Source organism: Anopheles maculipalpis, chromosome 2RL (assembly GCF_943734695.1).
Source record: "Anopheles maculipalpis chromosome 2RL, idAnoMacuDA_375_x, whole genome shotgun sequence".
In the NCBI taxonomy this organism is placed as follows: domain Eukaryota; kingdom Metazoa; phylum Arthropoda; class Insecta; order Diptera; family Culicidae; genus Anopheles; species Anopheles maculipalpis.
In genome coordinates, this window is record NC_064871.1 from 89,553,946 (window position 1) to 89,571,695 (window position 17,750).

Sequence of the window (17,750 nt, forward strand, 5' to 3'; positions counted from 1 at the left end):
CAGTGGTCTCATCATTAAGGGGTTCTCGCGATTTGAGCGATCGTCTCATAATTTACCTTGCATGAAGATCGTTCATATGTATGATCGTAAGTGGAAACAGATTGTTCAGCTTACCAAGATTGCTTGGCAAATTATCCGTCCCATGACACTGCCACGCTAGTATGGCCCACAGTACCGTGGTCGTCGTCACACTGATCAGCATTGCTTTCCCCAATTACTATGCGCCCCTCGGTGTCGATTATTACCCTCTCCTTTTGCGGTGTGAACGCTTTATATACTAAACCGCTGCTTCACATCAAGTGAACGATCGTACAAATGTGGAAAACTCTGTTTACCCGTGGTAAATAGTCATCGCTCACTACCCTTCAACGAGTGCCATTCCATAATCAATTAGTCGACAAACAGTGCCGCTTCTTAATGTATGTGAGCGCGATTGTCTCGCGTGCGACAGGTCGATCAGTGCATCGCACGAATTCTTGGCGCATCAAATACCGAAAGGGGTTACGTTTGGGGTGCGTGATTCAACCATGATTGGCCACACCACATGGTTTGGAGCCATATAAATCCATCGGATGGGCCTTACCGGCCGGTATCACTACGTAATGGATCAATTAGTGATCGGTTGTGTGCGGCGTGTGGTGCTCGTTTGTGGAAAATTCTTGCTCCGGATACTCCGCTGGCTGAGCATATCGTACTGGATTCCCGCACCGAGACCCGACCCACCTGATGCGCTTAACAGCAGCAAATGGGGTACTCATCGGTACATCAAAATTCATGTAAGTCTCATCGCCGTAGAATCCTCATCGCAGAACTATTAGTGATATTGAGCCTCATGTCTCAACAGGACATAAAGCTACACTACGTGGAGAAAGGATCCAGTAGCAAACCGTTGATGCTGTTCCTGCACGGTTTGCCTGATTTCTGGTACAGCTGGCGTTATCAGATGCACGAGTTTTCCCAAGACTACTGGACCGTAGCACTCGATCTTCCCGGTTTCGGTCGTTCAGAACCACCCATCTACAGTATCACGTACAAGGTAAACAATCTGGCACGAATCGTCTGTTCGCTCATCAACGCCCTTGGGAAATCAGATTGCATTCTGATCGGTAACGGTGCTGGAGCAATACTTGGTTGGCACCTTGTGAACCAGTTCCCCGAGAAGGTGTCCAAGTACGTGATGCTCGGAGCACCCTCAGAAGCCGTACTGCAGCAGCTGTATGATCGTGGTGCGATACCACTGGGAACGTTACTTAAAGCTGGATTCCTTTCCTGCCGAGCAGACATTCTAAAGTATCTAGCTCGTGCTGACGATTATTCGTTGTTTGATGATCTGCTCGGTGCAAATTCCAAACCACAAGACCTGGAAGCGTACAAGTACACGTTCGCTCAGCGAACCGCACTAGAGCGAGCGTTGCTAGCTTTTCGAGAGAACTTTGTCGACTTTTTCCTGGAGCAGTATGAATTCCGCGTACGCAAATCGTCCAACACACCGGGACTGTTTCTGTTTGGTGAAAAGTTTTGCTCAATCGATCCGGAAGAATACGTGCCCTTGCTCGTGCACATGTATCGTCCGTTGGAGACACGCTTCATACCACGGGTGGGTCACTTTATGCATCAAGATAATCCTAAAATGGTGAGCAAAATTATATCCGAATTTCTTCGAGAACACACGAATCGACCTAAACGATCGATTGTGGACGCACCGGCAAGGCAAATATTGGTGAAGGACGTGTGTGATAATTGTTATGGAAAGGAGCACAGCAAACCGGGAGTGGCGCACCATGATGAGTGCGCTAATAATTGTGACGGTCAGGAGCATAGACATATTTTCACTAAAGTAAAAGTTCCTATCAGTTCGTGAGTTGAAAAAAAAAATAGACAAATAAACATACTCAACAGGTGCTTTATTCCGTGATTTGCCTCTACCGTCTAGTGTCCAAACAACGCTTCTACCAAACAAAAAAAAACCTTCACTCGTCTACGGTCTACTCCTCATCGTGCAGTTGCCGCAAAATTAGCATCTGTTCCTGCTCGCGAATAGTTTCACGCGTCTGCAACGATCGCTGGCGCCACAAGCGTGCAGCACGCAGCAGGTGTTGCGGATCATCATCCGTTCCGGTGGTGGAGTCCGGTGGTCTTTGCTGTGCTGCACTGGCGTGACGTGACGATTCACCCTGACCCGCCACACCGATTACACCCAGCTCAAGGTCGACCGCTTTCTGGGGCAAACGTTCGGGAAAATCTTTCGAAAAGGACGAATCCGAACTGCTAACGCTCGAGCAGGATGTAGATTCGCCCCAGGCAGTTCGCTGGCGGCGCCGACGGCGTGCTTTGGTGATGACACTTCCGACCACTGGTTCGCCGGACGTGAGTTGGGCTTTTATCTTAACTGGATCTGATGGGAAGGATAAGAACGAGTGTCATAAGTTTGCTGGATATTGCATAGATCCTGGTTGGAATCTTACCAGCGGTAGATGGGCGTTGCTGTTCCAGCAACTCCACTGTGACACGTCTTTCCACCGAGGCCGTCGTTGGACGACGCATTGCTACTGTCTCGTTCATTGACGCTACCCTACCATCCCATCGGCCGCGCTGAACATCCTCAATACTTCCAGAACTCGACGAACGATAATCCGAGCTGGATAGGTCCGTATCATCGCTTGTAACCTCGCGGCACTGTGTCTCGTTGAGGCAGCGCAGCTGGGGAATATTTGTCCGAAGCACGTGCCAAAAGGAAGGATCTTCTGAGACAAAGTTTTCCCTCAGGTCCAACACCTCGAGCTTTTCGCACAGTGCCAGAAAGGTTACACTGCCCAAGTCTGTTATCCGATTGCTGGGATCGGGACAAGAAATTTAAGTTCCAATAATTCCACAAATTGCACCGCAATCTGGCCACTTACCCCTTTAGGCTAATTTTCTTGATATTGATCAAATTCGAGCACGGGCCTACTTCTTCAATAAGATTGTAGTCCGCAACGAGTTCCTCGAGCGATTCCAGCCCTGTTGTTCCGTCCAAGTGCTTTAGGCTGCATCGGGATACGTTCAGGTAGCGCAGAAACGTCATATCACATCCAAGATCGCGCAAGGTCATCACAATGCTTCCCTCGAGTATGAGCGATCGTAGCTGTGGTATAAAGCACGGTATTCGCTGCAAGCTGGTCATGTGCGAGATGACTTTCAGCTTTATCTCGTGCACTGTCGCAAGGTCCTGCGTTCCGGCTGCCTGTCGCTACAGATAAATCATTACCATTAGCTAGACTCGCACACAAACCCTGTTTACGCCACCTCTTAAGCAGCTTACCAGCAGTTCCTCAATCGTAGGTTCGGCAGGAATTACGATCGGGAAGTATCTTTGCGGTGCCGGGACAAAGGAAGGTTCCAGTGGTGCAATACGGGCCACCGGGCGATTACGTGTAGCATTCAGCATGTTTCTTATAGCGACAAAATGCCCACCACCACCACCATCGGGAGGTCCATTTTCTTGCAGCTCACCCACGGACGGCTGACGAGATCTTGGTGCCGACGAGGATGAGGACGCTGGACGCTGATACTCATCCAGCGGGATCTGTTCCTCTGGCATGCTGGGATAACTTTTACGCGAAACAAAAAACGCACCAAACTGCTCCTCGAGTCTACCTAACCTGGAACATTCTGTTGGGAAAAAAGGACACGGACCCTCAACACGAACTAAACAACCGTTTGCTTGTTACCATGGGAATGTATTGCTGCTCGTTGGGGTGTCGGCAAACTGGCAAGGAGGAATTGATTTGTAGAGGGTTTTTTTTATGTGCTGGTGTCCTTTTGCTTCCTTCCCTGGGTATCTGCACCGCTTTCGGTGGGTCGTGTATATAAACAGCGTAAATATTGTGCACGTTTTGTCCTTGAACTAAACACAGAAGCAATTGCTTGGTTTCGTAGTCTCGTTTTTTTTTTTGCAGCTGAGTGTACTTCCTTTGTGAAGTGTCTTGGATCAATTGTACTATTCAATTACGCCATTTGCTTGGTTTTGTTCTACAAAAATGATGTTCAAGCGTTCTACCATTTCGATTGTAATTGGTGACTAATATTGGAATATTTTTCCCATAACTAATAAGCAAAATAATTCTACCTCATCACGCTGTTGGGTGTACACCTCGAGTATTTTAAAGTAACAGATCAAATGATCTTCTGCTTCGCGACCTAAAGACATACTAGGTCATTCTGGCCATCGATTGACGTATTACACCTGCTGATACCACTTACTTAGCTAGTCCGTCCTCAAAACTAATACCGTAGAAATTAACTAATACCGTAATAAAAACCGATATAAAAATCTGTACGTAGAACTGTCCTTTGTGCAGAGGCAGATCTTCCTAAGATAAATGGATGGAGCGGCCGCGTGGGCCCTCGGCTAGAAAAGAGCCCCGAGCTGAAGACCAAAACGAATTGATTATTGTAAATACTGGCAGATATGATGGATTGGTTACCGTTTGTTGCCTCGAGAGGGACCCCCCTCCCCCTCCATCTCTCCCTTCTCTCTGAACATTGAACGAAATGAAAGTCCCGGGCCTGGCCTAGCCTGTGATGTGATTGAATATCACCTCTCCGGTCGCATCTAAAGGCCTCAACGTCATTTCCGCTTAGGGCCTCAGATGGACTATATCCGCCTTTGCCTATATGTATGCAGGTGATCGTACCAAAATTTTATCTAATTTAAGTCATAATCTCTACGCAATCTTAAAATGATCACCAGTCATCTACATGGATGGAAAGTAAGTAAGTGAACCTCATTAACTCATCGGAACATCCTCACATGCATGAGTCATTATTATCCAATAAATACTACATTGAGCCACGCATAAACAAATAGTCTTCGTAGTAAAACACTAATATAATTATTGCATCCGTGTGTAACACATTTTAACAGCTTGTTACATATTCATATGCATCGTCCCATCGACTCCGGGGCCAATTATTGCTTCGTACAAGTAAGGCCCGGTGCATCCCATGACATCCTGCATGAGGGTTGCATGTAGATAATGATGGTTGATCCCTGGCACGTGACACGTGTGGTACTACTGCGCGTCCAGGTAAAGGGGGAAAACAATGGTTTTTCCATAACGTACCACTGACACAGTTCTAGACGTTTCGTCTCTCTCAGCTCCATAGGAGTTGAGGCATAATTTGCTTCTTCGTATCAATGGCTGCGTGCAGTTTGTATCGCAACAAATTAACCATAATCCAAAGCAAATCTAAATGCATCGAAACAAAAAAGACAGAAGGACTGCCAAGAACACGAGCCACGAAATCAATACACAATTCCATCGGAATGCATTCTGATAAGATCGTGTGGCTATCATCAGGGAGAGTGCACCTCGGGGGTTTTTATCCTTGCTTTCTCGATACTAGTGATGGAATCATTAGCTGACCTTGGAGGATTCCAGCCAGGTGAACTAGCAATAATTCAAAATTACTTTCAGCAGACAAATGTGTAGTGTACAGAAATTATAAAATTTACTTCAACATGAGTTTAGACTGAATAAATCATACTTGGATGTAAAAGCATGATCGTCAGGATATTTTGTGTGGACCCCGAATCGATATAATGTTGCGTATCATGCAGTGGATCTCGGAAACTCGGTACACCCAACTCGGAGCGTGGCTGCCAACGGCTGCCCTATGACCCGCTCCCGTTGGCACAGGTGCGATCGAAATGGTTCAATAAATAAAATTATTATGAAATTATTCTTCCCAATCAGCGTCCTCCGAGCAGCGGAAAGGTGGACAAACAAAACGGCCCCCGGGGGTCCCGGGGGTAGGTCCTTTCCTGACCCTGATTTTTGTGCCCAGGGTGGTATGGTATGGCAGCCAGCCTTTATTTTTTTGTCCGGCAATCCCGATCGCATGCGATACGACATCGCGTCGCTAAACAACAGTCAATCGGTGACTTTCGACGAGTGCGAACACGCCAACTCACACGCCCAGGTCGCCAACCAGTCCTGGGAGTTGCTCACACGGCCACAGAACCATCTGAACCGTCCGGCTGGTGGGGTCGCCGCACGCTTGCTGAAAAACAGCTCGGGCGAGGAATTTTTCGGTTTTTTTTTTTTTTACTTTATGTGTCCCGCCGTTGCTTAGTTTTTGTGTTGAGTTCTTCGTTAAGTGGGGACTTTTTTTTTCTTTTGCTTTTCCGTTTTTGAAGGTTCTCGCATCGTAGCCCTGTTTCCCACCGTCGATCCATTTTCTTTCTTTATTATCCTGTGTTTTCCACTGCTTAGAATCAACTTTCTTTTTCTAGCCCATTTCATCGTGTTGCGTTTGTATCCTTCTGTCGCGTTCGTTTGGCGCTTGCTATCCGTGCTGTACGTTAAACTCCTCGCAGAGCCTAGTACACCCAGCAGAGAGCTTACTCGGTGAAGAAAATGTGCCACATGTGTCCCAATTCGTTACAATGCGTTTCATTAAACTGAAAAGCAGATTTTACTGTGGCGAGCGATTCTATGCACCGGCCAAGGGCGATGGGCGCATAATTGGTATAACATTAACATGGGCTTTGTTGGTGATCTTGTTGGTGGTGTTTCGCCCGGTGGCCGATGCTCAGGGCGTACTGGTGCCGGTCGAATCGGATGGCAACGAGACGTCCGAGTACTACCATCTCGAGATGGGAGCTAGTGCGGAAGTGAAGGAACGCGAAATGCAGGAACTGCGCCAAAAGCTGGCCGGTACAACGTTGCGTGTCACCACACTTCAGGTTAGTGTGCTGTGCAAGTGTGTGGTCTGTTTCATGATGCTGGAAATAAGCCCACCTGGTAGTATCGTGTTGCCGGAAGTTTTTCTGGATAAGAAGGGAGTCAATGATCGTTTGATTGGGGATATCCAACTGGTAAAACTAGGATATTTAGGAACAACGGCGCTGGTCTGTCTAATGGTAGGTTTTCAAATCCCACCTGCCCCTGTAGTGAGGACTTACTATCCTATTGAGATATAGGGCAGCCAGCTCTGGTGCCTTTTGGTAAGATATACTAGACATCTCCGGCATTTTGATTACATTTTCCAATTTTTACATCGAATCCTTAGAGCAATTCGTCCGGATTTTGTCACAGTCACAGTTGGATTGGATTGGATGCCAGTTCAGTCGTGCTCATCCTCCAAACTGCATTAGACTTGCGATCCTCTTGAGGCTTAAAGACCATTCTAACAGAACTTGCCGACAAATTGTACATGTCGTTCGAAGTTTACTGATTAAAAATCTCTCACTGTTTCTCTCTTACCCACCCCAAAACAGGACTGGCCCCTTAGCTACACGGTTAAAATCAACGGCACGTACATCGGTGCCGGTGTTGCCTTCGATCTGCTCGAGTTCCTGATGGAAAAGTTCAACTTCACCTACGAGCTGGTAATGCCGGAGCAAAACATTGTCGGCTCATCGAACGATATGGCCGGCAGTGTGCTGCAACTGCTATCGAACGGATCAGCCGACATAGCGGTCGCCTTTCTGCCGATCTTGGCGGACGCCCGTCAGCACATCCGCTACTCGACCGGGCTAGACGAGGGCGAATGGATCATGATCATGGTGCGTCCGATGGAATCGGCTAGCGGATCCGGTCTGCTTGCACCGTTCAATCGGGATGTTTGGATATTGATTCTGCTCTCGCTGCTTGCTGTTGGGCCGATCATCTACGGTTTGCTGATACTACGCCACCGGCTTACGAAGGACAAGGAGCAGGTCATCTACAGCTTACCGCACTGCGTTTGGTTCGTGTACGGTGCGCTGATGAAGCAGGGCAGTACCCTATCGCCGACGGGAGGTAAGGAATAGTTCGTGTGGTACAGCAACAGGCATGATGTGTAAGCTATTTAAGGTCATTTCTGTCCTCGGGCCTCCCCGATTGATTTGTATCGATTACCACGTGCCTTTCAATGGTTGCAGTTTCACGTAAAACACCATCAATATTATAAACTGTAAACAGTGGCTACGAAGGCACAAGACGATTGCAGTGTACACCTTTGAACCTTTGGATCTATCGCTCGATTGTGTAAGCAAACGGTAATGAAGATTTGCAGAAGTCAAGCAATTGAACGTTGAACGTACGTCCGATTGTGAGTGAAGGGGCATGATTATTTTATGATGTTGCCAACACTGATGCCGATCGCACAAGGGTAATTTGGAATTATGAACGTCTCACCACCGATGCAATGTTCGAGAAATCAGGAAGACCTATCTCAAACTGATCGGAAGAACATGGCTATCGTCAAATGTTTAACAATATTTTCCTTACTGTCTTCCACAGATTCTACCCGTATTCTGTTCGCAAGCTGGTGGATATTCATCACAATCCTAACCTCCTTCTACACGGCCAATCTAACCGCCTTCCTCACCCTGTCCAAGTTTACGCTCCCAATCAACAACGCAGAGGACATCCGGCGAAAGGAGAAACAGTTTGTAACTATCCGTGGCGGTGCCGTGGAGTATGCAATCAAAAATGTAAGTCAGTTTATCAATATTCCAGCAGCGAAGAAGTTACAAAGAGGGTGTCTATGGTTAAGATCTTTAATTGTTCCATCGCGCACGTCACGTGCCACGAAACCTCAGGTTGGCGTGTGGGAATAGGGGGTTTTCGTATGTGCGCTGAAGTACTCAATAATGCATTGAAGAGTAAACCTATCACGAAAATAACGCGCTCAGAGGGCACTGCCAGAGATGGGGTACGTTGAGCGAATGGTACCGAAAAATTACGTTTTGATTAATGATTACCTACAACCGACCGAATTACTAATGTATGTCCTAAACCCACTAGACACGCCGCCGGTCATTGGACAGGTGTGAAAACAAATCATTCGGTAACCCTAAACGCCCTCTACACTGTTGTCTCAAGTCTCATTAGACCAGGCAGATTTATTGATACCCATTATTGGTGCCTAATCACGCACTCTTTTGATTTTGGCTGCAGCGCGATGAAACATTGAACGCCCTGAGCGTGCTGGTCGACAAGCGGCTGGTAGACTTCACCACCAACGTTAACGACAGTGACACGCTGGCAGACAAGGTGGCTAAACATAACTACGTGTTCGTCCGTGACCGACCCGCTATCGATCACATGATCTACGCGGACTATCTGGTGAGGCGTAAGATTAACACACTCGTCGAACGGTTGCATTGTCCGTACGCGACCGCCACCACACCGTTCTTGAAGCGCAACCGTGCCTTTGGATATCCACTCACCACCGAATGGAACCGTATCTTTGATCCGGAGTACGTATGCGTCGGTGGGGTGCTTCGTTGAAATTGAAATACTTAACCTACCTTGCTTACTAACCAAACAGGTTGCTCAAAATGGTGGAAGGTGGCATCGTCAAGTACAAGCTGCACGATCGTCTGCCAAAAGCCGAAATCTGTCCCCAGAATTTGGGCGGTACGGAGCGTCAGCTGAAGAACCGTGATCTCGTCATGACATACTTCGTCATGGTGACCGGGTTCGTCACCTCGATCGTAGTTTTCGTGACCGAACTTGGATTCCGCTACCTAAACCAACGCAAACTGAACGATCAGCTGCAGCTTCAGCAACAAACCTCCAAAAAGCTCCCGACCGAGCGCATCTCCTATCTGGGCAAACAGTTTACTGCCGGAGATTCACCGCCGCCACCGTACGCGGAAATATTTAGCCGCCATCAGCTCGGTGTGCTTGGTAGCGAGCGGACAGGGAAGCTGTTCGGCGATGACGGTAGTGGCCATCCGGGGAAGGGTACTGGAAATCGGCAGATGATCAACGGTCGGGATTATATGGTGGTGCGGGAGAAGAATGGGCTCGGTTCTCGGTTGATCCCGATGCGTGCCCCATCGGCGGCCATCTTTCACTATACGTATGCCAATTGAGAGTGTTGTCTTTTGACAATCATCAGCAACGTTGGTGCTGATGTGGCAGGAAATATTATTATTTAATCGTGTGGAAGTATGTGGGTGCTTTTATTTTTGTTTAGTTTAACAAGTTTAAAAGTAATAAGTTGTTGAAGAAATTTTCGTTAATAACTTCGGAACAAAGTGATACAATACGCACTATTCCATGCAGTTCTTTCCTCTTGTTTGATTTGTTTGAAAACAATATTACATAAATAATACTCAACAAGAAATACCCATTTACACCACCTTTACGCACTATTGTGTGACAAATCGCACATCAGTAAACACATAAAGAAAATGGCAAAACAGCAGTAAAACTAGCTCAAACGAAGGTTTTCTCGCACCATTTGCTCACTAAAAAACCACATCGTGTGAAGTTTAGCAATTTGTTATATGAAGGTACAATTATCTTATATCTATATCCCCAAGTGCGCCATCATTTGCATTCTTAATCTTGCATATGTATCCAAAAAGGATACCAAAAATACAAAAAAAAGAAAGCGTTTTGGAAGTATAGCAGTAGCGGATTCGAGCAATTTTGCTAATAGATGATTAAAAATAGCTCTGAGTACAATAATATTCAATCAAAGTGACATTGGTAACGATTGTGAGGAAAGCGACAGTATTATGGAATTGTGCGTATTTTATCCCCATCGTAGACAAACTTAAGTTTATCTAATGTATTTAAATTTCACTATAATTTTAAGTTCAGCACACACATACCAATACCGGAAAGACAGTATTACATCACACACACCAAACATCACAAATTTCAAGAAAGGAACTAAAATTTAATTTAAAAACTTTTGCTCTGTTGCACAAACTATTCCTGTACCAAAGTTAAGTTTTATTGAAAAAGAAAGTTTCGCAATAAAGTTCATTTCCTTTTACGATTGTCCTTCTATCCAAAATGTGTTTTGTTTTCGTGTTTTCTTTTTTGAATTGTACTTAAGATTATTATGAACCCCCTCCCCACACGCATCAAAGCCGATCCCCATGGTTTGTCCTTCATGTTTCCATTCAAAATGCGATCATACCTAGAGTGGAGCATTGCTACCGAATGCAGAACACAAAATATCACAGGACCTGGACCACTGTGTGCGCCCGGATGTATTTCACACGCGCGCGCGTGCAGTTCTTTTTTTCTTACAGTCCGAACAGCGATTTCAAATCGTCCATCGTAAGCTTGCTGCCCTTGTTTACTGTACCGGTCAGGACGCCGTCCGCGATGCTGAGCTTGTGCTGCTGAAGGGCGTGAATTTTTTGCTCCACTGTTTCTGCACACATAAATCTAGATAACACGAAATCGGAAAGGGAAATCCGTTTTATTAGTATGTGTATTTGCTATGTAGAGACATTCCACTTTCAAATACTTACTTCCAAATGTAAACGGATTTCGTTTGACCAACGCGATAAATTCGATCCTGTGCTTGTGCTTCGAGCTGCGGATTCCAGTGAGGATCTAGCAGAAAGAGATGGTTCGCACCGACGAGATTCAATCCGACACCTCCGGCGGTCAGGGAAAGAAGCATGATCTGGGGTTTTTTTTGAGTAAAAGAAAAAAAGATTAAATTATTAATAATGCATTTAAAAAACTTTACAACATATTAGCAAGTAACATAAATCGTTTGTCTATAAAATATGCTTCACTTTATTGCTTCAAGCCAACTATCGAGTACAAAAACATTCACTGTACATATCTATTTCTTCTTTTTCGGAACATTTTCCATCTCCATCATCGCTTCATGGTCCTTTTCCATCTGCTTCGAACGACGCCTTCCGAGCGGGGTTTTGCACCACCAATAAAGGAATGCTTCCTCTTCTTCCTTGTACACCGGTTCCAGTGCACTGGTAAAAGAGAAAACAAATTTAATACGTTTTTTTTTTTTGGTCTGAAAAGTTGGCAACACAAACTCTTACCTCAGCGCATTGATCAACTCCAAATGCGTCAAAGGGTGCACCCTGAGCTGCAGCATCCGTTTACAGGTAATTACCTCCCGAATGCATCGCACTACCGATCCGATTGTATAGCCATCGGATATTTTTGCCATTGCCCCGGTATCAAACTGACGATGTACGCCACTGTAATGGCTGAGTAGTTCCTTCCACGCGAACGATAGCGCTCCATAGTCTGGCCTCGGAATATAGATGAACCGCTGGTACGTCTGTACCATCAATTTCATATCCCCTTCCCACGGACAGTCCGAAGTACCGATCAGCATTATCCGATCCTCGGGCTGTATGTTCTTCACCAACTTCGGCAGATCCTTCTTCAAACGCTTCGGATCGGTACGATCCGTTTTGGGAATTTTCTTCATAAAAGGTTTCTCCGCATCACCAAAGTAAATCACGGATGGTTGCAGCAAGCGGGACACTTTCGAGATCAGATGCATCAACATAATGAGGCCCGATTTGCCCGGATATTTCCCCACAATGTTCGGTGGACTGATATCAAACAATACCGAACCCGTTTCGGTACAGATCGCGTGCACTAGCGAGGTTTTGCCCGATCCTTTCGGACCGGCAATAAGCAACGATTTAATGCACGGTCCAAAGTTACGTATTGTTTCCGAGCCGAGCGGTAGAATGCAGTACTGTTTGATCAACTGCCGCACATCACCAGGTGATGGATTGAGAGCACTTCGTGCGGCGTAGCTTAAATCTCCAACGTACGCTTTGATCGGTGTTTCCGGATACTTCTTAATGATTCCATTTGTAACGAGCTCCTCAAACAGGGATTCCGTCGTCCGATCGGGCGTTAGATCTTTGTCTTTCTTTTTCTTTCCCTTCTTACCACTACGACGCGCTTTCTTGCTACTCTTCTTTAGCTTCTTTCCACCACGATCTCGCTCGAGCGCGATCTGCAACAGTTCCAGCTCTTGGCGCATGATTTCATCGACAATTCGCCGAAGTTCAGCTTCCACATCGGCGTACTTCTCCTCGTATATCATATCGTCATAGTACGTTTGGCGAAGGTTCTGGGATTCGTCCTTGCCTTTCCAAACTTCCGTGTACTCCTCTATGCCACTCTTAATCTCCGGCAGAAAGGAAGATTGCATCGGTTTAAAGGCTTTATCTAAACCCTCCTCCAACGACAGTTCTCCCGGTTTCTTCTGCGCTAGCTTCTCCTTTCCACTTCCCTTCAGTTTCGATTCTCTCGACGATAATACCGACGAGCGACTCATTTCACTCTCCGTGCCCTGGCGACTTAGCAAATGTCTTGATCCACCAGCCTCCTCCGACGGGAAGTCGGGCAATCGCCCGGTGCGTTTCTGATACTCCTTAAACCATGTTCGAATTTCGTCCGCAATGTCCTCCGTCATGGCGGCTCCCTGCTTCACACTAATCTCCTCCTTCACGCGCACCAACGAACGTTCGTAATCGTCCTGAAACGTTTTCTGCTGCTTGTAGCGAAATTGCTTCAAATCTTCCAACTCATCCACCGCCGTACGGGCAGATGTCACCGGCGCCGGTACCATGCCGATCAGTATCATCTCTTCCATCTTCTTCCGGCGTGTCTGGCGGCGGGTGGCGTACCCACGCCACACTTTTTGAATTTTCATCGCCGCATTCAATCCCGTCGTTGATTTATCGCGGCTACTGTCCGGCTTACCTTTTTCCTTCAAAATTTTCAGCTCCTTCATAAACTGTGCCCTAAGCCGACCCTGACGGGCACGTTCGTGCGTTTGAATGATCCGAATCGCTTCCAGCTCGCTCAGCTCTTCCTCCACCACTTCTTCGTCGAGTGCACCGATTTTCTTCAGAATGTCGTCCATAAACTTCTTCCGCTCATTCAGCTGCTCTTCACGCTCGCGTCGAAAGTATCGCGGAACGTTCACCTCCATGCTGAGCGGCGTAAGGCCAAGCTTCTCCACAATCGTATCGTTGTAGCTGAACTCGGTCATGTCGATGATGACCAGATCGTGCTTCAGCTCCAGCATTCGACCGAGACAGTTGTCCAGCAGCTTGCGGATCAGTATCCTCTTCTGCGGTTGCACGATCTGATCGTAGATCTCCTCTAGACGATTCGAAATCACCAGATAGCGAAGATACAGCTCAAAGACTTGTCCCTGGATTTCGCCTCGGTCGTGCTGTGCTTCGATTGCTTGATATTCGAAATCATTCACTGCTAACTTTTCGAGATCTTTTTGTGCTCCTGTCCAGAGCAAGTTAAATGTACGGTTCGACATTTTTCGGCTTTATTAACGTAAGCGACACTCAAGAACTGATTATTTTACACTGAGAACTTGACACTTTTAACTGATATCCTTGAGGAATATTGACAATATGTAAACAGGGAAGCGTTGCTATGCAACAAATGTAAACGTTGCTGGGGTAGATGCAGCGCTGTTCAACAGGTGAGCAGCATTATTTACAACATTTACAGGGATTTTATTTATCAAGGCACCATGGCACTAGCAGATATTTGCTAAATAATTATGCACTGAAGCATAAACGAATCTCGGCCAGGATTTAAATCTCGATTGAAACAGAAATTAAAGTCAACGAAATCCATCAATCAGAGAAGGCATCTTCCGCCTTCTGCCTAGCTATAACGTCTCAAACAAAAAGTTGCTAAACCATTTAATCCCAGTAGGGAATGAATAAGAGTGAATTCATTCCTTGCAGAGAATCATTATTCTCATGACTGCCAGAAAGGATAGCAGAGAGGAAAAAAAACCCCAATAAATAAACTATCATTTGATCCTGTTTTGTAAAACCCTGCCGTTTTGTTGAGAAATTTTAAATCGCACTAACCTTCGCCTTTCCGGATGGTTTGTTAAACGCCAGCACAATATCATTTCGCAGCTTTACCGGCACCTTGCCCGTCAGAGACACAAACGCAACATTCCGAGCCGCGAGATGCGTACCCAAAATGTCCAACATGCTCGTCCACTGCGAAACAATGATCGCCTTATCGTCGGTGTGGAAAATTTTCTCCTCCAGCAGCTCCATCGTCTTTTCAATCTTCGAGCTAGCACGATCGAGACGGAAGATCGGGTTCGTTTTAAGCATCAGCTTAGAGGCCGCCCTTGCCACACCTTCCGGTTGATCAAACTCTTCCGAAAGATTCAAAGAAACATCCTCCCGATCCGTACCACCGTTCGCTAGCTTTGCTTCGTGTTCCGCTATTACGTCGTTCAGCTTCAGCTTGTTTAGCTGCCCTAGCAAATCCACCTCACTGTTGCGGCCTGCATCTTCCCCATCGGAAAGTTCCAGATTGCCCTGATCGTCGTCCGTTAGCATCTCGTGGATTAGCCCCGGATGACAGCAAATTTGTCGCAGGCGAAGCAACAGCACCAAAATTTGATGCTGCTTAACCTCCGTGCCATCGTGACGATCGTGTATGCTTTTTAGCTTTTGATGCACCTTATCGAATGCGTGATTTGGACCACCGCGTTGGGTAAAGGTAGGACGCTTGTTCCCGTACCCATAGTTCATCGCATGCTCCTTCTCTGCCCGCTGATGCAAAAACTGTGCGAACAAATTCTTCGAGTACATCAGCACCTTCTGGTACACGTTCATTTCGTCCTTTTCCAGCTCTACCTCAATCACCTCGATCGTTTTGTTCGGCAAACTGGTAAGAGCGCCACGCTCCTGTAGCTGCTTCTTCGTACGCCGCAGCATGATCGATTTCATGATCGTATTCAAGCGCATTGCACCGCCGGCCGTTTTGTTGTCGATCCAGCGCTTCCAGTGCACCAGGTCGTTGAACGGTGTGCAGCGCAGAAACTTCATCAGCGCGTACACGTCCATCTCCTTGTTCTGGATCGGCGTACCGGTCAGCAACCAACGGTACCGTCCCTTCAGTCCACAGCACGATTCGGACATGTTGCTCTTGTGGTTGCGGATCACGTGCGCTTCGTCCAGTATGATGCGCTCCCAGTTGACGCCATACACCCCATCTCCGCCCCTTGCCGAGACCTTACTTTCGCGCGATACAATATTGTACGTCGTAATGACTACATCGTACTTTGCCAGATGCCGTGGTTTCGATTCGCGCTGTGTCCCGTGATGCACACAGACGGACAAACTGTTGCGCTTGACGCGATTCGTTATCTCGCCCTCCCACTGGCGCATCAACGATGCAGGACACACGATTAGTGTCCCACCCGCATAATAGTCCTTGCGTCCTTTGCTCTTCCAGCTTCCACCGTTTAACGGTTGCTGATTTTCCTGCTCTTCGTCGTTCTCGCTGTCGCTTTCCCGCTGCTCCAGCTGTTCACCCTCCGGGTCCAGTTCGGCCGATTTCAGCACCAGCGAGATCATACTCAGCGTCTTACCGAGACCCATATCATCGGCAAGTATACCACCGCGAGGTTTTTGTGTTTCGCGCCACAACATCCAGGCCAGTGCATGCCGCTGATGATCCATCAGCTCGATTCTGAGTAGTTTCGGTGGATCGGCAAGCGTATCCTCGGTCGGGCAGGTTTCGATCGACTTGTGCAACGTTGCCAAACGGTCCATCGTGAGTAGCTTTTGGTTTTCGAACGTTGCGATGCCTTGCTTACCCGTGTGGCGCGGTTGAATATCGTCCGTCGTTTTCTTGATCGTGTCCCACGGTATATATTCACCACGTTGTACGCCACCTCCACCGGCATTGCTATCCGCGCTAGTATTACGCGAATTTTCACCACCCTGTCGGGGTAGATCAATGTTTTGCTGTATCGTTCGCTTCACACCCTTGCTCGGGGTGGCTCGGGTCATTTCTATGTCCTTCGCTAGTTCGAAAATTTGACCCTTTATCTCGGCCAAACGGCGCACCAGCCCGGCTCCCTTGTCCGGCAGTTTGGCACTGTTCTTCATCACCGTCTCGATCAGCACGAGTTGACTTTTCAGATCGGCCATACGCCTTACCTTGGAGTCGTACTCGCTCTGCGATACTCGCTGACCTGGTTGTTGGATGTTGCCACGCACAAACGAAGTTATGGTCGGTTGGACAAGATTTTGCTGGAGAGGTTTCGGGCCCGACGATCGACCCTGGAACTGAACTTCCTCATCTTCGTCGCCACTGCTAACGGTAAGTATTTCTTCGGATTTCTCTATCAATTTTATGCTGCTCGAGTCACTACTGCTGTGCTGCTGAACCGCTTCCTTAGCGTCCGCGATTCCTATAATCTGCTCGCCAATGTGCGTTGAGGAAAGCTTTTCTCCAATTGATGCGCGCATGCTAATGGAACAGCGATGATCCTCGACGAAAGACAGCTCCGCATTACGCGATTCATTACGCTCGTCCTGATGTACGTCCTGAGATGTTGCTTCTAGCGATTTTAGCGTCGAGGATAGCTTTGTGCTTATCGAGTCTTGATCGTCATTATCCTTCAATGGTGAAGTCAGTTTCGATTTCTCCTTTTCAACAACTGGTTCGTCAGCTTCTGCATCGAACGTATCATCATACGTCTTTTTAATGCTCGTTTCGCTCTCATCGTCCGATATGAATACCTTCTTGCGGGTTTTACGTGCTGGCTTACCAATGATTTCCTCCTCCCCGCTTTCAACATCATCATCCTTTCCCCGATGTTCGTCTTCAATATCGGTTGCATCGTCATCGCTCCCTTCAGCTACCGCCACACCATAAATGCTCATACGAGTTACAGGTGAATAGACGCTATGTTCCACATCTTCCTCCTCCTCCTCCTCCTCATCATCATCCTCGTTGGTAAGATCAACCAGGTTGGTACTATCCAGATCTTCCAGCTCACCCTCATTACTGCTCTCACTTTCCGCTGCTTTCGGGTGCAAGGACATCCGTTTGCTTTGCCGTTTCTTCATCTGTTGTACCATGTTTTCCTCTTCACTCACAGCGGCAGAAGAATTGGAACTATTTACTGAAGATTCAATCGTTGCTTCCGAATCGGCTGTTTCAAAATTA

The 17,750-nt window shown here is 47.1% G+C and overlaps 5 protein-coding genes across 7 annotated transcripts in view; 2 read left to right on the forward strand and 3 right to left on the reverse strand.

Annotated features, from left to right (window-relative positions):
- Window positions 1-208, reverse strand: part of LOC126568310 (apyrase-like) — a gene marked incomplete at its 5' end in the record, with an annotated part of 350,971 nt that extends 350,763 nt beyond the window's left edge. The window contains one exon of the mRNA XM_050224769.1: window positions 57-208. Within this exon, the coding sequence (XP_050080726.1) occupies window positions 57-208 (152 nt within the window). The remainder of the gene's footprint in view (window positions 1-56) is intronic.
- A 378-nt stretch (window positions 209-586) lies between these two features.
- On the forward strand, window positions 587-1,861 carry LOC126568262 (epoxide hydrolase 4-like). Its single transcript, XM_050224709.1, has 2 exons — window positions 587-776; window positions 845-1,861. Exons 1-2 carry the CDS (start codon window positions 603-605, stop codon window positions 1,859-1,861), a joined length of 1,191 nt encoding a protein of 396 aa, XP_050080666.1. The 5' UTR covers window positions 587-602.
- A 124-nt stretch (window positions 1,862-1,985) lies between these two features.
- Window positions 1,986-3,592, reverse strand: LOC126568716 (uncharacterized). The gene is made up of 4 exons (XM_050225233.1): window positions 3,302-3,592; window positions 2,901-3,229; window positions 2,466-2,833; window positions 1,986-2,395 (listed from the first exon to the last, which is right to left on the reverse strand). Exons 1-4 carry the CDS (start codon window positions 3,578-3,580, stop codon window positions 1,986-1,988), a joined length of 1,386 nt encoding a protein of 461 aa, XP_050081190.1. The 5' UTR covers window positions 3,581-3,592.
- Window positions 3,593-6,430: 2,838 nt separating this feature from the next.
- Window positions 6,431-9,853, forward strand: LOC126568001 (glutamate receptor ionotropic, kainate 2). Its single transcript, XM_050224396.1, has 5 exons — window positions 6,431-6,730; window positions 7,265-7,787; window positions 8,271-8,464; window positions 8,931-9,232; window positions 9,304-9,853. The coding sequence occupies exons 1-5, from the start codon at window positions 6,431-6,433 to the stop codon at window positions 9,851-9,853; spliced, it is 1,869 nt and encodes a 622-aa protein (XP_050080353.1).
- A 1,170-nt stretch (window positions 9,854-11,023) lies between these two features.
- Window positions 11,024-17,750, reverse strand: part of LOC126567815 (transcription termination factor 2) — a 430,644-nt gene continuing 423,917 nt past the window's right edge. For 2 of the 3 annotated variants that reach the window (XM_050224122.1, XM_050224123.1), the window contains 3 exons: window positions 14,636-17,736; window positions 11,255-11,412; window positions 11,024-11,168 (listed from right to left, as the gene is read on the reverse strand). In XM_050224122.1, coding sequence (XP_050080079.1) covers window positions 11,024-11,168; window positions 11,255-11,412; window positions 14,636-17,736 — 3,404 coding nt within the window. Of the gene's footprint in view, window positions 11,169-11,254; window positions 11,413-11,598; window positions 11,726-11,797; window positions 14,068-14,635; window positions 17,737-17,750 lie in introns of those variants that run through there. The other variant, XM_050224124.1, reaches the window with a different exon arrangement.

Bases quoted from the DNA above. Each gene is read 5' to 3' on its own strand.
- LOC126568716 (XM_050225233.1), bottom strand. From the start codon at position 3,580: ATGCCAGAGGAACAGATCCCGCTGGATGAGTATCAGCGTCCAGCGTCC. The intron at 3,230-3,301 runs GTAAGCTGCTTA...ATTTATCTGTAG, and splicing joins CTACGATTGAGGAACTGCTG to CGACAGGCAGCCGGAACGCA. The intron at 2,396-2,465 runs GTAAGATTCCAA...CCTTCCCATCAG, and splicing joins GCAACGCCCATCTACCGCTG to ATCCAGTTAAGATAAAAGCC.
- LOC126568001 (XM_050224396.1), top strand. From the start codon at position 6,431: ATGCGTTTCATTAAACTGAAAAGCAGATTTTACTGTGGCGAGCGATTC. The intron at 6,731-7,264 runs GTTAGTGTGCTG...ACCCCAAAACAG, and splicing joins TGCGTGTCACCACACTTCAG to GACTGGCCCCTTAGCTACAC. The intron at 9,233-9,303 runs GTACGTATGCGT...CTAACCAAACAG, and splicing joins AACCGTATCTTTGATCCGGA to GTTGCTCAAAATGGTGGAAG.
- LOC126568262 (XM_050224709.1), top strand. From the start codon at position 603: ATGGATCAATTAGTGATCGGTTGTGTGCGGCGTGTGGTGCTCGTTTGT. The intron at 777-844 runs GTAAGTCTCATC...ATGTCTCAACAG, and splicing joins ATCGGTACATCAAAATTCAT to GACATAAAGCTACACTACGT.